Source organism: Gracilinanus agilis, chromosome 5 (genome assembly GCF_016433145.1).
Source record: "Gracilinanus agilis isolate LMUSP501 chromosome 5, AgileGrace, whole genome shotgun sequence".
NCBI lineage: Eukaryota > Metazoa > Chordata > Mammalia > Didelphimorphia > Didelphidae > Gracilinanus > Gracilinanus agilis.
In genome coordinates, this window is record NC_058134.1 from 197613149 (window position 1) to 197632626 (window position 19478).

General features: G+C 40.1%; 1 protein-coding gene across 2 annotated transcripts in view; it reads left to right on the forward strand.

The window, feature by feature from the left end:
- Positions 1-14368: 14368 nt before the first annotated feature.
- C1S (complement C1s) overlaps positions 14369-19478 on the forward strand; it is a 13444-nt gene continuing 8334 nt past the window's right edge. The window contains exons 1-6 of one of the 2 annotated variants that reach the window (XM_044678019.1): positions 14369-14523; positions 15439-15561; positions 17168-17372; positions 17588-17765; positions 18467-18592; positions 19098-19297. In XM_044678019.1, coding sequence (XP_044533954.1) covers positions 15521-15561; positions 17168-17372; positions 17588-17765; positions 18467-18592; positions 19098-19297 — 750 coding nt within the window. In that variant the 5' untranslated portion in view covers positions 14369-14523; positions 15439-15520. The remainder of the gene's footprint in view (positions 14524-15438; positions 15562-17167; positions 17373-17587; positions 17766-18466; positions 18593-19097; positions 19298-19478) is intronic. The other variant, XM_044678018.1, reaches the window with a different exon arrangement.

A 19478-nucleotide genomic window follows, 5' to 3' on the forward strand; every position in this document is an offset into this window, starting at 1 on the left:
CCAAGGTTAACAAATTCTCCTTCTAAATCATGTGCAGTCTTGTACCTATTTCTCAACTTCCCAAATATGGAAAGTTTCACCTGAGCAGTCTCACCTGATCCACTGTTTTTTACTATGTATAAGGTCACCCCTAAGGCTGTGTAAAACTAAATACAGGTATTGACTTTCCTCATAGTGTTTTCCATATATTGTAAGTCAGCATAAGAAACAAATGGGAATTTTGGGGGAAGTATGGCAGAAACTGCAGATGACACATGAAAGCCAGCAAGCAGATAACACAGAAAAAGTTTAGAAACTCAGAAATGTTACTATATATATGCATAGATACATAGATAGTATAATATAAACACATTTTATCTTTTAATGCCATAAATATACACAATTTCTTTTTTAAGTGAAATTAAGTAAAAAGTTAAAATTTGTGAAAAGAATGTGAAAACCAGCAAATTTTTACTAAGCTTTTCTAGCTCTAGGAGATGCCATACCCTAAATCCAATGTATAAGGGATACCTATATGTATATGGATGTATACACACACACACATATGCACACACGTATATCTCCAGCTTTAGGTAAAGTCAGCATGGTTTTCTGGTCACCCAAGGAAATAAAAAGGCCTATTCTAGCAATACCATATTTCAAACTATATTACAAAGCAATAATCAAAACAATCTGGTACTGGCTAAGAAATAGAATAGTAGATCAGTGGAATAGATTAGGTACACAGTAGTTTGTTGTTGTCCTTACTACCGAGGACCAAAATGAGATCATCATTAGTGATGTCTTTTGACTTTGAATAAATTGGATTTAAGTGATGCAAAGTTGTACAAAGTCCTTGGCAGTACTCTTTCTTCCCAGGTCATCAAAGTCCAGTTGCAAAATAAAGTCAAGACGACTGGTGATGGCAGTGGATGACCTTGCCATCTTCAATGTCTGAACAACCTTAAGCACTCCGTGGTGCCCACTTCCACATAGCACCTGTCTCCACAACCTGCATGGTCATTGGAACATGAAGCTGTCCAGCAGCTTCACGAAGATTCCTAGTAGGTAGGACACTCAGAAAGGGGAACCAGGGACTGAGAGAAAATGGGTTATGGGTTAAGGACTAATGGAAAGAGAGCATAAGGCAAGAATGAAGACACATAGACAAAGTTCTGGCATAAGGTGGTCAGACAGTGAGTAAGCTCTGGTGGACAAGAGCTTCCAGGTTCAGAGCTTCACTGGGATGAAGCTCTGATGGTAAAGAGCTTAGATGGTCCAGAGCTTAACCCTTAGCTGCCATACTGCTATTTTTATTGGGGTTACAACAGTATAGGAGGAAGGGAAGAGCCAAGTGGTCTGATACATTAACATTATGAGGTAATCATCATGAGATACAAACTGCAGGATTCTAAGACAATACCCAGATCAGGAGTTCTTATGGCCTAGGGCATCTACAGGTTTTTGATACATACCTTAATTGATTGTTTTAGGTAAAATAAGGAGATTGAGACAACTGACCAGTCTTCCAGAGTGTAGCCTCAGGGAAGGGCTAGGAATTTGGCAAGGTTGAGGCTCAATTGAACTCCAGGTTACAGAAATCAATCATAAGCAATACAAGAGTCAGTTTTTTCAGCACTCAGAATAATATCAAGATTAATGCATACCTGTATTGCTATAGAACAGATTGTTTTCGTGTGCTTTTTCTGCCCAGGCAGGTTTTGTAAGACTGGGGTAGAGACTCTGCTCACTCACCAACAGCTTTGAGCCTCTTATTTCTCCCACCCTTTTAGTTATAAGAGGCTTATGGATACTGGAAGCCATACTAAATACCAGAGTGCCCCCAACATCGAGTGCCCCATTTTCCATGGGAGATTGCCAAGAATAGACATCCAAAGGAAGTACATCATAATTTCTTGGCCTGCATGGACCCTTTTGATAAACTCTATGTAACATATTCTGGATAGGACCAAATGGAAAAATCTTAGATTTGCTCAAAACATCCCGTCAAGTTAATATGGTGACCCTATAGAGATGAAAGATATTTCCTCTCTAGTGATGGAGTTGAGGGAGGTTAGAGTACTTTCCTATCTCCTTACAACTCCATGAGGCATATGTTAGGAGACCTATTGACATGGGCATTGTGTAGAGATGGCAGGGACCCTGTACCCCTTAACTCAGACAGGCTGTGAACAGTGAAATCCCCTTCTCCCTTCCTGCCCCTGTGACTCCTAAGGCAAAGACTGTTATCCTTGAACATCCTTTAGGTTAAGATAGACAAAAAAGATAAACCTCCAGGCCACACCTTGATAGCCTAAGCCCAGAGGATCCCAGACATACCCTCCCCACCCACCTAAAGCCTGAGTGCAAGGAGTCACGTGCACACTACTAGAAAGAATATAAAAATCCCTGAACTGGGACATCTGGGGAGAAACCCCTGACAGTTGCTCCATTCCTGCTGTGGTGCCGTGTTGTGGAGAGCAATCCCCCACGGCTGTTCCACTCATGTAGTCTCCCTGGCCATTGATCCTATCTTACTAATAAATCTTTCTCATTCCTCTCATTCCTGAGAAAGGTTTCCTTCCAGAACCCAAAGGTTCCCTGTTTGCACCCCTATAACACTATCTGGTGGCTTCCGTTAGGTTACAGGGAATAGATGAAAATCATCATACCCATTACTGCAGATGTTATGGACTTTGTCAATGTGTTATACCATTTTGCTCAGACCCAGAAGGAATAGTATGGGGTTCCTGACCTTGTAAGCATTTCAAGAAGCTATTCTTACACTTAGACTTATTGGTAACAGGTTCCTTTCACTTGGGAAGGAGTCTAGTATATCTTCACCATTCTTCCCCAGGACTGCCTAAGTTTTTTTTTTTTTTTTTTTCCATACTACCACAGGGAAGAAATCTGAAAAAGAATTTCCTTCCTGAAGGCCTTGATGTACACTACTACATTGATTACATAATGCTGACTAGACCAGATAAAGCCATAGTGATAAAGGCCCTAGATTAAATGGTAGCTCAAATCCAGGAAAAGTTGTAGGAAATCAACCCTAAGAAAATTCAGAGTCCAAACTATATAAAGTTTTGGGGAATATGATCATTGGGGAAAAATGCAGATGATTATGGATATGCTTCAGAATAAAATGATACTCCTCCATAATCTAAAAAAGAAGCCTAGTGGTTTATTGGACTCTTCGGGTTTTGGAAAACACAATCCTCCCCTGGGATTCCTAATAGCCCCTACTTACCAAGCCAGGGGAAAGTTTTATGAATTTGAGTGAAGTCCAGAACAAACTACAGCCTTGGAAGACCTAACACAAGCTGTCCAACAGTTTCTATCTCTGGACCTTTAAGAGCCTGTGGGATCCATGTTTTTGCAAGTCTCTGTCCATGAAGACCAGGCAGAGTGGAGCTTTTGGAGATTCCTAGGGGTATCCAGATCAAATAACAACTATGCTTCTGGAGCTATAAACACTTGAAATGGTCACTTGCCATCCTACTTTTTTTTTTTTTTTGGTAGACAATGGGGGTCAAGTGACTTGCCCAGGGTGACACAGCTAGGAAGTGTCTGAGGCCAGATTTGAACCTAGGACCTCCCATCTCTAGGCCTAGCTCTCAATTCACTGAGCTACCCAGCTGCCCCCTGCTATACTACTTTTGAAAAGCATTTACTTATCTGTTACTGGGCTTTAGGTGTTACTGGACAATTGAAATAAGGTGGTACAATTATTTTTTTTGTTGTTTTTGTTTTAGCATAACATGGAAAACCTTGAGTAATTCATTGGTTCTCCCCCACTCTGTGACACTCTCAAGGGGAAGGAATACTGTATCATTTAAAAAAGGAAACAACTTTCAGCTTTGTCTTCTTTCTTTTGTCACTCCAGGTAGAATCTGGCAATCATCTGGAACTTTCAGTGAGATATGGAAAAGAATTAGCCTTTCTCCTCTCTAGTATCATGGCAGTGGTATGAGGGAACTCAACTATATGAGCTTGTACCTGTGATCTTGTTGGTCTTTTCTGATTTTGTGCTTCTTCTTGTTGTTGCTTTTATATGAATGAGCATTCTTTGATAGTCATGGCCAGTCCTGGAACCAACCTTGTGAGTTCAAGAGGTCTATAAGTTCTAGGTCACATCAAGTCAGAGGTGAGTAGTGACAAAGAAAGAGTATAAAATCATTGCAGAAAAGATTAAACATGGTTACAAATACCCAGACCTATGCACACAAAGACACAAAGAGTTTATTGTTGAAATGCATTAAACTTGACCAGGAAACACAGCTACAGGGAAAAGGTGGAGGAGGATAGAAGAGAGAGAAGAGTCATAAGCAAAACAAACTTCAATTTAGAGTTGAAAATCAAGTTAAGAGTGCTGTCTTAAAGAAGATGATTAAAAAGAGAAAGAAAGTGTAGGAATTAGAGATTCAAGTTTGGAATTTGGTAAAGTGAGGAGCAGCAGTAGAGTAGGAACACACAATTCAAATTATAGATAACTATTGTTAGTCTGATTCCTTTTCTTTCTCCACTCCTTTCTCTTAATGGGGGAGGAAGAGGAATGTAGAAGAAGGAAAAGAAAAAAGCACAAGAAGTTTTGATGGAAGGAAATGCTCAATTAATAATCATAACAGTCAATCTGCATGGGATGAACTCTCCCTTAAAGTGGAAGAAAGTAGCAGAATGGATTGCAAAGCAGAATTTAACAAAATGTGTTTTCAAAACAATACACAAACCATGAACTATATTTGGAGTTTTCTTAGCAAAGATTCTGTAGTATTTTGCCTTGGGTCATATAGCTAAGAAGGGTCTAAGACCAGATTCTATCTCTATATCTTCCATCTCTAGGTCTGACTTTCAATCCACTGAGCCACCTAGTCATTCTTTCAAATGATTTTTTAATTATTTTTTCTAGCTCAATAAAATAATATTTTGGTAATTTAACTGAAGTGGTGTTGAATAAGTAGATTAGTTTAAGTAAGATAATCATTTTAATTATATTGGCTCTGCCCATCCATTAACAATTAATATTTTTTCCAATTATTTAGATCTGTCTTTATTTGTGTAAAAAGTGTTTTATAATTATGTTATGAGATTCCTGGGTTTGTTTTGGCAGATATATTCCCAGGTATTTTATTCTATCTCTGGTTATTTTAAATGGAATATCTCTTCTTGCAGGACTTTTTAATAACTTTAAATATTATGTTTTTATAAGAAAATACAAAGTATCTAAAAAAAGATCAAATAAAAGAGAAAAAAAACTTGTGGAAAAAATATCAATGTCTTATGTCTAAAAAATTCTAAGTAAAGGAAAAATAAAACTATAACAGGTCTTTGAATCAGGGCCCAATTAAAGTGATTTCTGTCCCACAAATCTGTAGGACAAAATGCAGTAATATTGTACTTACCCATTGACAGCCAAGACTACAGGAAGTTGTCATACTATAAGAAAGAAGAAAGGGACTAGATTTTTGTGTGAAAGGGAAGTGTCATTCCCTGGTCTGATTTACCTTCACTCTCAGGGATAGGGGGAGCCAGGATGATAGCCAAACTTTGGTACTTAATAGGTTGTGGTTCAGGGAAAACTTGCCTCTGACATATGTCAAAACTGGCCTCTGACATGTGTCAAAACAGCCACAACCCAAACAAGTTCAAGTCCTCTTGTCTTGGCTCAAAATTTCATCAATCCCACTGGGACTGGTTGGTCTCTTTGATCTTGTGCTCAACTGTCACTATTGTAAGGGGGAAGTAGGGGTTTTATGAGTTCAATATATTAAAAGATGGTCGCCAGAGGATTGAACTATTATCAATCCTCAATTAAGAATAATCTCAAGTCAAATTGACTTTTATGGAAGTTTATTTACATGAGAAGAGAGAGAGAAAGTAAGGAAATAAGAATCTATCTCACTAATTAATCCAGGTAGATCTTAACCCTCAGCCGAGGGTTAAAGGGCCTGAGGCCCAGAGGTGAATAGAGCAAACTTCATTCACAGAGTCTATAAAAAGAAGTTTCTTAATAGAAGTTCAGGAAGATTCAGTCTTTAAACTCACTATGTGGAACGGTCTCGGTCACAAACCAGCAAAGCTCCCTCAGGTCCCCTTCACCAAACCAGAAGAAGCCTCACTCACTCAACTCCCTCTTTTAAAGGGGTCACGTACACGTCACTTCCAGTGTCTTCCCCTAGCCTGCATGTCCAATCACAATAGACGCTTTCTCATAGAAAGCTTTGATTCTGATTCGTTACTCACTCTAGCACACCTGGGTTAGGACCTCTCAGAATTGGAAGGTGCTCTCACCTTTGGTGATTAAATCTAAAGATGGGCAGTGTAGACTTAATCTAATTATCACACTATGCAGGTTAACTTCTGTGCTTCTTTGGCACTGTGCAATGGCTCTTTTTGCTTCTCTTCTCCTGGAATCAGACACAAGCATTAATCACAGTTCCATAATATTTATCAATAAATGGCAGGTTGCCATAATCTAAAGCTTTTGTGTATGTGTTACTATTATAGCAAATATATTTTAAACTTATTTTACTGCAAAATAAAAAAAGATGAATATTGATAACACTTCAAGTACAAAAATGAGAGAAAAAAGGAACTCAATACTGTATTGAAAAAAATTGTTTTAAACATCAAAAATAGGGGGCAGCTGGGTAGCTCAGTGGATTGAGAGCCAGGCCTAGAGACGGGAGGTCCTAGGTTCAAATCTGGCCTCAGACACTTCCTAGCTGTGTGACCCTGGGCAAGTCACTTGACCCCCATTGCCTACCCTTACCACTCTTCTGCCTTGAAGCCAATATACAATATTGACTCCAAGAGTAAAGGTAAGGGTTTTAGAAAAAAAAAAATCAAAAATATATAGCTTACAATTAGTGGTTGCCATCATTGTAAAAATTAAAATGAATATATAATAATAACTTTAAATATTATGTTTTTATAACATTTATTAATAATCACTAGGAGTAAGAAATAAAAAGGTAACAAAATAAAACCACATGCCCATGCTAATCTACCTATTCAAACAGCCTGTGTTCCCAGCTGCAAGCCATTATAGGAAGGAAAGAGCTAGCCCCTGAAGACCATCCAATTTATCCCCCTGTCTACATCAGCATATAACGCCAGGAAGTCAGTGGGGTCTTGGGAAACGTAGTTCAAAGGCACAAAATTTCCAATAGCAAATTCCCCCCTGAGATCCGTGGAAGACTGGTCTCTTCAATGGATCTTGTAAACATAACCAACTTTTAAATTACAATAATTTTGGGATAAAAGGAAAAAAAAGAACAAAACCAATGATTGTTAGGCACACTGACAAAAAGCCAATTACGGGGCAGTGCCCTTTAGCATAAGAGTGTACATTCAAAACAAATACATCTGGGGGCATCAGGGTGACTCAGTGGATTGAGAGTCTGACCCAGAAATGGGAGGTCCTGAGTTAAAATCTGGCCTCAATTTGACCCCCATTGCCTACCCTGACCAATCTTCTGCCTTGAAACCAATACACAGTATTGATTTTATGATGAAATATGAGGGTTTTTTAAAAACCAGAGGGATTTAGTGGGAAAATGATCGTTTCAGAGAGGGCCCAAATTTGAATTCTGATACTGTTATTATCAGACTCTGGAAATAGTCTGAGTTCTCCCCTTAGTCCTGTTTTACAGCAGACCTAGGGAAGATCTACACGTCTCACCATTTGAAATGTTGTTTGGACGTCCCCCCATAGAGGCTGAGCCTTTCCACACACACACACACACCATTTCTAGGCGGGGGACACTTCTCTTGCTTCTTATATACAGGATTTGCAGATCCATTTCCATGAACTGCATGAATCTGGAGCTGCAGGTCAGGCTGGACCTCTAGACTTCTCCCTCCAGGATCCTCACCCAGGAGACAAGACGTATCTAAAGAATTTCCAGCACACTGGAGGAACTCCACCTGCTTGGGAAGGTATTCCTAAATCCTGTAAGTATTGTTAACTACTTCGACAGCTATCAAAATTGGAGGAAAGGAGTCGCAGATTCTTTGTTCACCTGTAAAACAGGTACCTTCTCCCATCACACATCCTGCATTTATTGCTTGTTTCTTTGGGGCTTTGGTTTTGCTTTAAGTTTATGAAATAATCTAATCTAGGGTTTTCTGTTACACAATGTTGCCTCTAGTTAGGATGTTTTGGCTCTTAGCTATAAATTCTGTTACATTGTCTTCATTTGTCTCTTCTCACAACTAGACAAGGGATAACGCTCTTATAAAAGTCCATGGAGAAGTCAGACAAAGTCTCTCTCAAGGCAAAGCCATCGGTCCTTATGGATGGTTGGTCTGTCACCAGATCCATCAGAGCTCCATTTTGTCACGGACAACAGTTCCAGGCCAGAGGAATGAGACTTTGCCACAACTTGCACCCCAGGAAGGTCGGGTGTTACCCAAAAAACCTTTTCCCGCTTTGGCTTTTGTTACATGTCACATAAATAGTGATAGATGGACTCCACCAAACTGGTTACATCCTGTATCATTGGTCTTCGAGAAATTTAAAGATTTGAAAATCTCCGTTGATTTGAACAGGTCTTCTGACTTGTTTTTCAGATACTCGGGAGCCCCACGACCCCCGATCAGTCGGGTGCCTACCTTTGACTTGTGCATGGAGAGAGGAAAGTGTTCATTGAGGAGGAGGCGTGCGGGCCACAATGTAAAGGGCGATCTCGCCATTCCATTCCCTACCAAAACAGTTATTTGTGTGATGGCAAAGCTAGAAAACACAAAGGATGGGACACATGCATGCGTGTCTTTTACGGCTGTTACTGCCTCGTCCCCACTGAAGGTGGATTTCTCATGGGGCTTGGTGATCCCCAGGCAGTTCTGTGTCTGTAACTCTTCCGCTTACCACCTTTCCCAAGGGTGGGATGGCGCTTGTGCTTTGGTTTATGGTACCCACCAGTATGGGTGCGAGATCATTTCACTGGCCAGGTGGGCAGGTCCACAGCTAGGAACCTGGGTAATTGGGGGCAGTCAGGAACTACAGAGGCTTTTCTGGGAGGTTCTGCCCAATTTTTGGAATGATGGCAATAATCGATTCTATGAGAAATCTCCCTGCTGAGGTTGAAAGATTGGCTCTAGATCCAGTTGAAGCTGCTCCCAGACTGACTCCTCAGCAAAGACAGTTATACAAAACCGGCTGGTTCTTGATACAAGGCTGCAGAGGGAGTTGCGTGTGCCCTTATTAATCAATCTTATTGCTCCTATATAAATAGACCTGGTGAAATCGTGACAAAAGTCCATGAGCTTCAAAGGATTTTGCATGACACGGAGAAAGTTGCTTTAGAGACCCCTGTGGCATCTGATGGTGCATGGCAGAAACTCTTATGGCTACTGGGAACTGGCTTGTTAGCTACTCTAGCCAAATGGGCCTTTTTGATCCTGGGAACTGGGGTACCCTTTCGAATTTGTCTTAACTCAAGCTTTTACGTGGTGAAAAAATGACATACACTCAGATTGTGGATTATGGCTGAGCTAGAGAGACAATGTCTTTCCCTTTTGAGTAATAAGTCTTTTTGCTATGCCTATGTTTCGCTGGCCCATTGTTTAATGAGATGTACAATATGATTTTCTATTTGAATTTTTTCTTTCTCTCTTCCTAATTGAAGTTTGATTCTTTTAGCTTAAGTATATGGAATCAGTATTAATATTTTGATACTGAAGGATTAGTTTACAATACCTATTAGCTCTGATAACATTGCATACCCAAAAGGTTTAGGCTATGGAAATCTGCCACTGGTTGTTAAATATTATGGGATTTTAACTGATATTCGAGTCTGATTTCAGAAGAAGCAACTGCTAATGAGCCACTGATCAGTGCAAAGGAACACAAGATCAAGGAGACCAACAATCCCTGTAGAGTGGGTGATGATCTATGCCAAGGTAGAGGATCTGCCTCAGAGGATTGGAGGAAGCAGCTGTTTGGCAAGCCCCGACATTGGACTTCCCTATTTCCTGCCTTTAGGTGAGACTGACATGTATCTCTGCTTGGCTTTAACTTTGGCTTACTATCCCTGTGAGTGAAGTAGAAATCAGACCAGGGAATCATATTTCCCTTTTTCCTCAGCCTTTTGTCTTTTTTTGTCTTCTGTGGTCCTGGCTGATGTTGGGTAACTGCAATACTGCTGCACCTGTCCCGCATGATTGTAGAATACAAGCTACCTCAATTGGACCTTGATGATGAATCAAGGCCCTGTTATGATCTTAATTTGTGCTCATGTTTTTATACATATAGGATTTTAATATATATTTTTAATTTTAATTTTTCTCTCTCCTCTTGTTTCTGGGAGAATTGATTCATATACCTTATAGCTTAGCCATACATCCTGCATTGATTTTATTGTTGGTAAATACCCTCCTGAGAGGGGGATTGTGTAATTATGTTAAAAGTCCAAAGTTTAAGAGCTTTGAAAGTAATTGTAGGAAAAGCTAATCGCCAACACCCTATATCAGGAAAGTGGATCCTCTGGAGAAAATGCTATAAGGATGCTTGCAGAAATCACACACTACCTCCATGTCATGTACAATATGTTTCCTATTTTGATATCCCCTAGTGAGAAAATCCTAAATGTAAAGGCTCCATATGTGGAATGATTCACTGGGGAGACCCGACATGTCAAACTCCTGAAAAAACCAAGAAGTGGGGAGACTTGACATGCTGGCCTCCCCGAGAATCAGAGCAGAGATTATATGAAGGAAATTATTTAGAGGATGTTGATTCCAAGTACAGAGTCTAAGCCCTGGAATGCCCTGGTGTGAGTGTGAGAGTCAGCATTAGGGTGGGTGACAAGGTGGCAGAGTCAGTGTTGCTATGGGTGTCCCTAGCAAAGGAAAAAGAGCCAGAGGAATGTCACCAAACCAGCATGATGTTTAAAAGCAAGTGGGTTAGGAGGATTTTTAAACCCAGGTGGGAAGCGCTCTTAGTCTCTATTTCTGCTCTTGAGCAGACTGACTCCCTGGGCTGGCTCTTCACAAGGGGCAGCCCAGCATGGAAGAAACCACACTGGGCTGAAATCTGGGACCTGATTTTATCTTAAATCAGTGAGATGGGAATCTCTCCTCTCTCTATCTTTTTATTAATAGATGCTTATAGGGGGCAGCTGGGTGGCTCAGTGGATTGAGAGCCAGGCCTAGAGACGGGATCCGGTCCTAGGTTCAAATCTGGCCTCAGACACATCCTAGCTGTGTGACCCTGGGCAAGTCACTAGACCCCCATTGGCTAGCCCTGACCACTCTTCTGCCTTGGAGTCAATACACAGTATTGACTCCAAGATGGAAGGTAAGGGTTTTTTAAATAAATAAATAAAATAAAAGGGTGAATATGTGGGAGGCCAATAAGAGAAACAGAGTCTCAAATAGATATTTTTATCTGGACCCCATCGAAAGATCAATGCACTTAACCCCCATTGCCTAAAAAAAAACCCAAAAAACCAAATGCATCTAATCTCCCACAGTTCAAATCACCGCATCTCAAATTTCACTGTGGATCTTCTGGTGCAGCTTGTGGTCTCTGCAGTCATCTTCATGGTGCCTTCTCCAAACAGTTCACTTTTCTGGATTTGAGGAGGTAGCAAGTTTCTTATCCTGAAATTACTCTCAAAAGAATTTAAACTTTGCATTATAAGTTAATAATACATTCCCCTCTGAGAATAATAACACATTAGTAATATATAAAAATGCTGATGACTTATGTGAGTTTATTTTATATTCTTCTATTTTGCTAGAATTATTAATAGTTTCAAGAAACTTTTTAGTTGAATCTCTGGGATTTTCCCTATATACCATCATGCCATCTGCAAACAGAGAGTGTTTTATTAAAATTTGGCCCATTCTAATGCCTTAAATTTCTTTTCTTCTCTTCTTACAATTGCTAGCATTTCTAATAGTATGTTAAATGACATTGGTAATAATGGGCATCCATATTTCATTCCTGATCTTATTGGAAAGACTTCTAGCTTATCCCCATTACAAATAATATTTGCTAATGGTTTATCTCATTGATTTTTATTATTATTCAGCCTGCTGCAAATTTCAAGAAGCTCTTGTCTCTTCTTTTCCACTTCTTTCTTTTAGAGCAAAATTGTCAAACTCAAGGGGACTATAGCAACAAAATCTGGACTGCTGCCCAAACCAAATTAAAATATAATTGAGAAATGCTTAATAAAATAAATAAAAATGTGATTGAACTTGAATAATGCTAATGTGTGGTTTCCTAAATTAATATGTGCCCCACAAGCATCCATTTCTATTTGAGTTTAACTCTACTGCTCTAGAGTTCTCATTTCTTTTATGTCATTTAAAAACTATTGTTTTTTTAATTTCTTCTAGGAATTCTAATTGATTTTGTGATTAAGCTTTTTAAAATCTCCCTTTTAAAAAGTCTTTGCTTATTGATGTAAAGTTACTCTTTTCTTCTGGTTTTCTTTGGGCACGTCTGGCTTCATATTTATTATTCACATCTTTATTTTTGCTGTCTTTTATTGTTTATTCATTACTCCTGTTTTAATTCCTGAATTTGGACTTTGTGTGTCAGGTTCTGCATACTTGTATAGGGAATGTTTAGAGTGTAGTGGTAGTGATGGTAGTGGTGGTGGTAGTAGCGATGGTAGTGGTGGTAGTTCCCATGGTAAATGGCTCTGCAGCAGCCTTGCTGGCTGAAAGCTTCTCAGTGCCTCCAGGCTATCGGTTTCTTCAGCACCCCTTAGCCTGCTGTGTTCCCTAGATTTCTGTGGGAATGTTTGTAGAGAGTGGGGCTGCCGCTGCTCCCTCCCATTCTAGCATCTTTGTCAGATTCTGCCTTTATCTCTTGGTAGAAATTATAATGATGGTGCCGGGCTGTCAGTTTATGGTGTCAGAATCTGTGCAGGCTGGATCATCTTTTGTGTCTTGAGCCTTTCTCTGGTGGGAGCAGAAGTCACTCTCCCGATGGCTCCTTTGTCCAGGGGTGGATCTTGTCCTGAGAATGCCATGGGGATACTTTTTGGGGAAGACCTTCGATAGGATCCAGTTCTGCTTTAAGAGATTTTCTCCCAGAGTAGACTCTGGGGTGAGGACTCATGATCTAGAGAGTGTGAGAAAGGCCCAGCTCTCCCCCTAGGGTCAGCTTGCCTCTACGATGAATTTTGGGCCCCCTTTCCAAGAGAGGAAACCTGCTGGGCCAGGGGTAATATCTCCCTTTGATAGAACTAACAGCAGCCAGGTTTAATTGTGATATAAAAGTGTTTACAGTAGTGTCAAGTCTCATGAGGCAACTAGTAGCGAAGGAGGCTTGGAGTCAGGAAGATCTGAGTTCAAATCCAGCCTCACATACTTCCTAGCTGTGGGACCTTGGATAAGTAACTTAACCTCTGCCTCAATTTTCTTAACTGTAAGATGGGGATAATAACAATTATCTTGCAGGGTTGATGTGAAGAGATATTTGTAAAGTACTTTACACAGTGTCCAGCAGATAGGTTAACTATATATTTCATACATACACACACACATTTTATATATACATATATTATTATATTTTATATATTATATATGGTATGTATAATATTATATATGTCATATATACTATTATATGACATATAATATTATATAATAATATATATACTTATTCTTTTTCCTTCCTTCCTTCCCCTTCTCTCATGTTAGAATAAGCCTTGGCCTGAGTTCTTGCTGAAATATGGCAGGTAGATAGGGATCCTTCAAACCTGGAGAATAAGAGAAAAATGCTCTCATTCTGATGAAAAGAATGAGTACAGATGAAAGTGGAGAAAGGCTCTAACTTTTCTGACGTGTAGACAGCTCTGATAGGAGAAGAAGAGCCCTGGAAAATATAAACATGGGTTCCCTTTTTTCTTTTTTTTGGCTGGAATGTTTTCTGATTGATTTGAAGGCATTGGAGTGAGGCCTGTGCTGCCTCCAAAACCCAGTAACCCATCTTGCTTTAATTAAAGTCAAAAGAAATTCCAAGCTAGGTTTTTGGTGAATATCCTTTCTCTTAGCATATAACTGAATTGGGCCATGAGAGAGAAAGCTATTATGGGCTGGCTTTGACTCCTATTCTCCTCCTTTTCCCACAAACCACCTGATTTCCCCCAAACTACATGCAGATGCATTTTGCAACACCCACTTTGGCCAGGAAGAGAGAGTTGCACAACAACAAAATTCCCCTTTTTTTTTCTCTGTCCTCCTTGCAGACTTCAATAAAAGAACTCAAGGCAGGGATGAAGCGGACAGTGCCTGTTCCAAAAGCAGAGGGAGCTCTAGGATCGAGACCGATTCCTCCTCTTCCTGCCTCATGGTCTCCCAGCCCCTCCTTGTGTAGCTCAGGGAATTTGAGAGATATACACATTGAGTGGGAATGGTGGAAACAAGACACAGAAGGACCGAGAGGCTGGCTGAGAGACAGAAGCCAAGGGAGCTGTAAGCTCCTGGGTTGCCCTCTCTACTTGTCTGCACGCGCCTCCCAGGATGCCTACTCGCAGAAGTAAGGGAAACTGATCCACTCTTCCCCACCAGCTCCAAAAGGTAAAAGCCTTAAAAACAAGTGATAGCAACTTCAATATGGAGAATACCTCCAACAGGATGATTTTGGTCAAGGCTGCAGTGTTTAGGCAAAGAACAGGAAGAGGAGCTTTCCTCTCCTTGCCCTTGGACCATTTTGCTTTGGTCAACTACACGCCTATTCCATCCCACAGTGACCCTTGTTGAAAGGGTGATATGCATTTTGAACAAACTATGGGAAGATCATTACTTTAACTCAAAGGGAAAAGACAAGAAAATTAAAACAAGAATCGAGAGAGAACCCTGTTCTCATTCCTTCTTCCACAACGTCTTTTTGTTATTTTCCCATTTTTTTGCCTTCCCTATCTATTTATCCAGCTTGATTTCCATCTAACATGGGGGACTAAGCTTTTGTTTTTTGTTTGTTTAATGCTATCTTCCCAGGTTGGTTGCCTCTCTCCAAAAGATTAGCCAAGTATGCTGGGGTAAATTTATGATTATATTTTATTTCAGTCCTGAAGGAATTAACAGTGATGCATACCATTAGAATTCAATAATTAAATATAATAAAGATAGATGATCTAATATGAGAAAGTGAATCAAAGAATCAAGACCAGGGACAACATGTTCCAGATGCTTTGTGATTAAGGGGCATTTCTTTTTCTGACTTGGGTAGCGATACTGTATGCTATGAGGACATAATGGATGAAAAAAGTCATAAAACTTAAATCAGTAATGGAAAAGCTTATTAACAGATGTTACTTAGGAGACAACTATCTTAATTTTAGCAGTCAAGCTGGGAGGAGGAAGAAACAAAAAAGAACATAACAACAAGTTCTAGAAAGTTAAAAACTGGAAAAGATGTGGAAAATGGGTAAAATATGAGTGATCCTACTTGAATGTTGGTATGGAAGTGTCATTGAACTCTCACTCCTAAAGCAGGTTTGCTCTGACAAACACAGAGAAACTATCCCTTCTCTGAGCTCCAAAGTCCAGAAGTGGAGAGAGCCAGAGCTGAGAGATGTCCAGCTTCTCAGTACCTCTCAAATCAACAGGCATATGGTAAGTGGTCAAGAAGCCCTAGAGAAGTTTCCCTCATACTTGTGCCCTTCCCGTCTCCTCTGGGAGCTTGTCCCATTGATCATTCTCTCTCATGCTCTCTTTCTCTCTCCCTCTCTTCCCCTCCCTTTCTTCTCTCCTTTTTCTGTCCTTCTCTTCTTTCCTCTCCTTTCTTTGCCTCTCTTCATCTCTTCAGTTTCTCCATATCTTCTCCTTCCTTGGGACCTACAAACTTGCCCAGGATCTCTCTAACAGATTTGTTCAATAAGCATGTGTTAAGTAACTACCTCCTGCCAGACACTGTACTAGATATTGGAACTATGAATGTTTATTCCTCCCTCTCAAGGAGTTTATATTTTACTAGATTCTAGTGCAGTGGAGAAAAATCCTGGATTTAGAGTAAGATGACAGGTTCAGCTCTCTGATCTATCATTACCACTTACGTGACTGAGCAAATTAATTAACCTTTCTGGGTCTCAGTTTCCTCAGATGAAGTTTCTGTCCTGGTTCTCAATCTATGATCCTTGGATCTAAAAAGGATGTGTCACTAGATTGCCCAATTGTAGCTAGGTACCCATTTACCATCCTGTGACTTCCTAGACTGTAGCTCCCTTCTCTGCCCATCAGTATTCGTGTTGTTTTCAAATTAGAATGTAAGCTTTTGTATTTGTATCTCAAGCACTTACCATGCAGTGCTTGGTACTTACTAAGTGCCCAGTAGATGCTTTTCATTTTACTTGGAGTCAGAAGAATTACCTATGTGACCCTTTATTTTTGGAGGAGGGGTCTGTATTTGTGATTTAACTGATCTAGAGGGCTTCTGTTGAGGAAACTCCAGTGATGTTGAGTGGTGTCTGTTATGAAAATTATAATTTTAGAGGGTTTTCTGGGGACCACTGAGTGGTCAGGTGACTTGTCCAGGGTCACATAGTCAGCATATATCAGATGTAGGAGTTGAACTTAGTTCATGCCAGCTCCTGGGCTAGCTTTTCATTCATTATGTATGTCATGCTGATGTTAGGTGACCTTATCCTAATAAAATATGTAATTCATCCTGATGGTCCTATATCTCTTCTAGTCATCAAAACCTTCCCTCTCTCAAATTATCTTCTATCTAGTTATATCTGGATCTAGGATCTAGGTTCACGAAGCCACAGGATTATAAAAATACAATTATAAGAGACTGCAGTGGCCCTCTATTCCATCCCACTCATTTTACAATATTACTGGGGGCCATGCTATATTTTTCCAGTAGAATATCAGCCCTTGGAGGGCAAAGATTTTTGTTTTCCCATTTATACCTTCAGTGCCTTGCCCATAGAGACCCCTTAAATGTTTGCTGAATACAGGGTCTGAATTTCATTCTTTCTCTCCCTTTAAGAGAGCCAAATCTTGCTACCAGCCAATAGAAATGCTCCGAGATTTGTCACCTATGGGGCTTTGACTATGACTTATTTTCTCTGACATTTTCTCCCTTTTAACATGAGGCTGGCTATCCTTATCTTTTCTCTGTTCCCCTGTGACACTACTTACAATGTAGTTATTCTCAAGGAAAATTCATAGTGCCAACCCCTTGGCATCCAGGTCACCCTTCTGTGTCTTTTTCTAGGTGCGTTGTCTTGTTTGCAGTTCTGGCATGGGCTGAGGAGACCTCCATGTATGGGGAAATTTTGTCCCCTAACTACCCCCAGGCATACCCCAATAATGTACAGAAGACTTGGAACATCACAGTTCCTGATGGGTTTGGCATCCGTCTCTACTTCACTCATCTGGACATGGAATTGTCAGCCGACTGCGAGTATGATTCAGTGAAGGTATTATATAGGTACAGAAGGAATGGGACTAGAGGCTTGGAGCTGGGAGGTTGAGGGAGGGATTGTTAAATGGAGGAATGCAGACCCGCAGGCACTGGTGGGAAAAGAAATGGTTCTTCTTCCATCTTCCCCTTTATTTCCGAGTCCTTATTTTTCAGAACATTTCCTGTTCTTTGTTTCCCTCATTCTGTACCACTTTCAAATTCTCTTCATAGGTCATGTCAGGAAGCATTGTGGAAGGGGTGCTCTGTGGGCAAAAGAGTAGCAAGAACCGCAATTCTCCAATAGTGAAGGAGTACCAAGTTCCATATAACAGCCTCCAAGTGATCTTTGAGTCAGACTTCTCAAACGAAGAGCGTTTCACAGGATTTGCTGCTTACTATGTTGCCGTGGGTATGGCCAAATAGCTCCCCATAAGCATCTTGTTATAATGTTCCAGCTTTAGTGTCCAAATTGGGGGGGGAGTAATAACAAGTTCATAATTTTTATAAAGGAAAAGCTTTGGTTAGTTCCACCTCCATTATTGCTATGAGTATGTGAGTCTTGACTTAGCTGGAGTTTCTGCATGAGACACAGCTTGACATTCGAAAGCACTTGTGAAATTCTAATGAAGAACAAACAACAATAATAGAAATTCTAATATATTTTTATATAAGATACTTGCCACTAAGGCATTTTAAGGCAAATAAAAGTATTATTTTATCACACTAATAAATTTGCTAATTGTACTTTCCCACTACAGACTTTGATAGGGTGTTATCTTTAGAGTAAGATCTCCAGTGGATGATTCTTTTTCCCTGAGTGATATTTGACACCTAGAGGCCTCAGACATTGTGAACTCACTCATCCCTGTGCTATGTTAATGCCAGCCCTGGGAAACTTTAAGAGAGAGACAGTAGTATCCAGACCAAGGAAAGGAGCCTGTGATCACTTCAAATAGTATGTAAAGTAGTTCCACAAAAGTCTTGAAAGCAATATCCATTTGTACTATGCAGGTTTAGACCCTAACCCTAATCTTGTAGGTTTTAGTTAAACCTCATTGTTTTATATAGATCTCCAGTTCCAACTTCCATCCTCTTCCTTTCTCTTGACAGATGTAAATGAATGCACAGATTTTATAGATCCCCCTTGTAGTCATTTCTGTAACAACTTCATTGGTGGTTACTTCTGCTCCTGCCCTCCGGAGTACTTTCTCTATGATGACATGAAAAATTGTGGAGGTGAGTCTTTTGTCCATCCATCTGTCTACTCAACAATGATAGTCAGAGGGATTGAAGGACTTCCTGAAGCAGGAGTGAGGAAGTTTGTTGTGCACCAGCTTAACTGGCATAGTTAGATTAGATTTTGATAAATATGTATTCTAATTTCTAAGCAGAAGGGAAATCACTTGTAGGGAAGAAACCTTAGGGGGAGCAAGGACAAGGTGAGAGTTTAGAATATTAGAGAAGGGAGACAAATGAATGAGAACATTCAAAGATAGTCTGGCTCAGGCCCTCAAAAGATTTTATCTACCCTTATCAAAGACAGGGCAATAGGAACTTCATCATGCTTTGGCATCTTTAATGAGGATTGTGACTTTAACTGATGAAGGATCATAAGGATATTAATGGATATAGATTTGATTTATTTTGAGTGCCAATCAACTGATAAGAGTAAGATAGGTAGAAGACAAGATTTCCTTTTCCTTCTGCTGATTTCTTCCTTTCTTCATTCTCTCTTTTGAAGTGAATTGCAGTGGGAACATGTTTACTGATCTTACTGGAGAGATTACTAGCCCTAACTATCCCAATTTATACCCTGAGAACTCACGCTGTGACTACCGGATCTCTTTGGAGAAAGGCTTCCAAGTGGTGGTGACCATTAAGAGAGAAGATTTTGATGTGGAAGCTGGTGACTCAGAAGGAGACTGCCCAGACAGCTTGGTTGTGCGTGATGGATGGTGACTTTGTTTCCCTTCCACTCAGGAGACTCCCTTGAAAACAGATCTTTCCTTCCTCTTCTTCCTTTCTTCCTTCCTTCCTTCCTTCCTTCCTTCCTTCCTTCCTTCCTTCCTTCCTTCCTTCCTTCCTTCCTTCCTTCCTTCCTTCCTTCCTTCCTTCCTTCCTT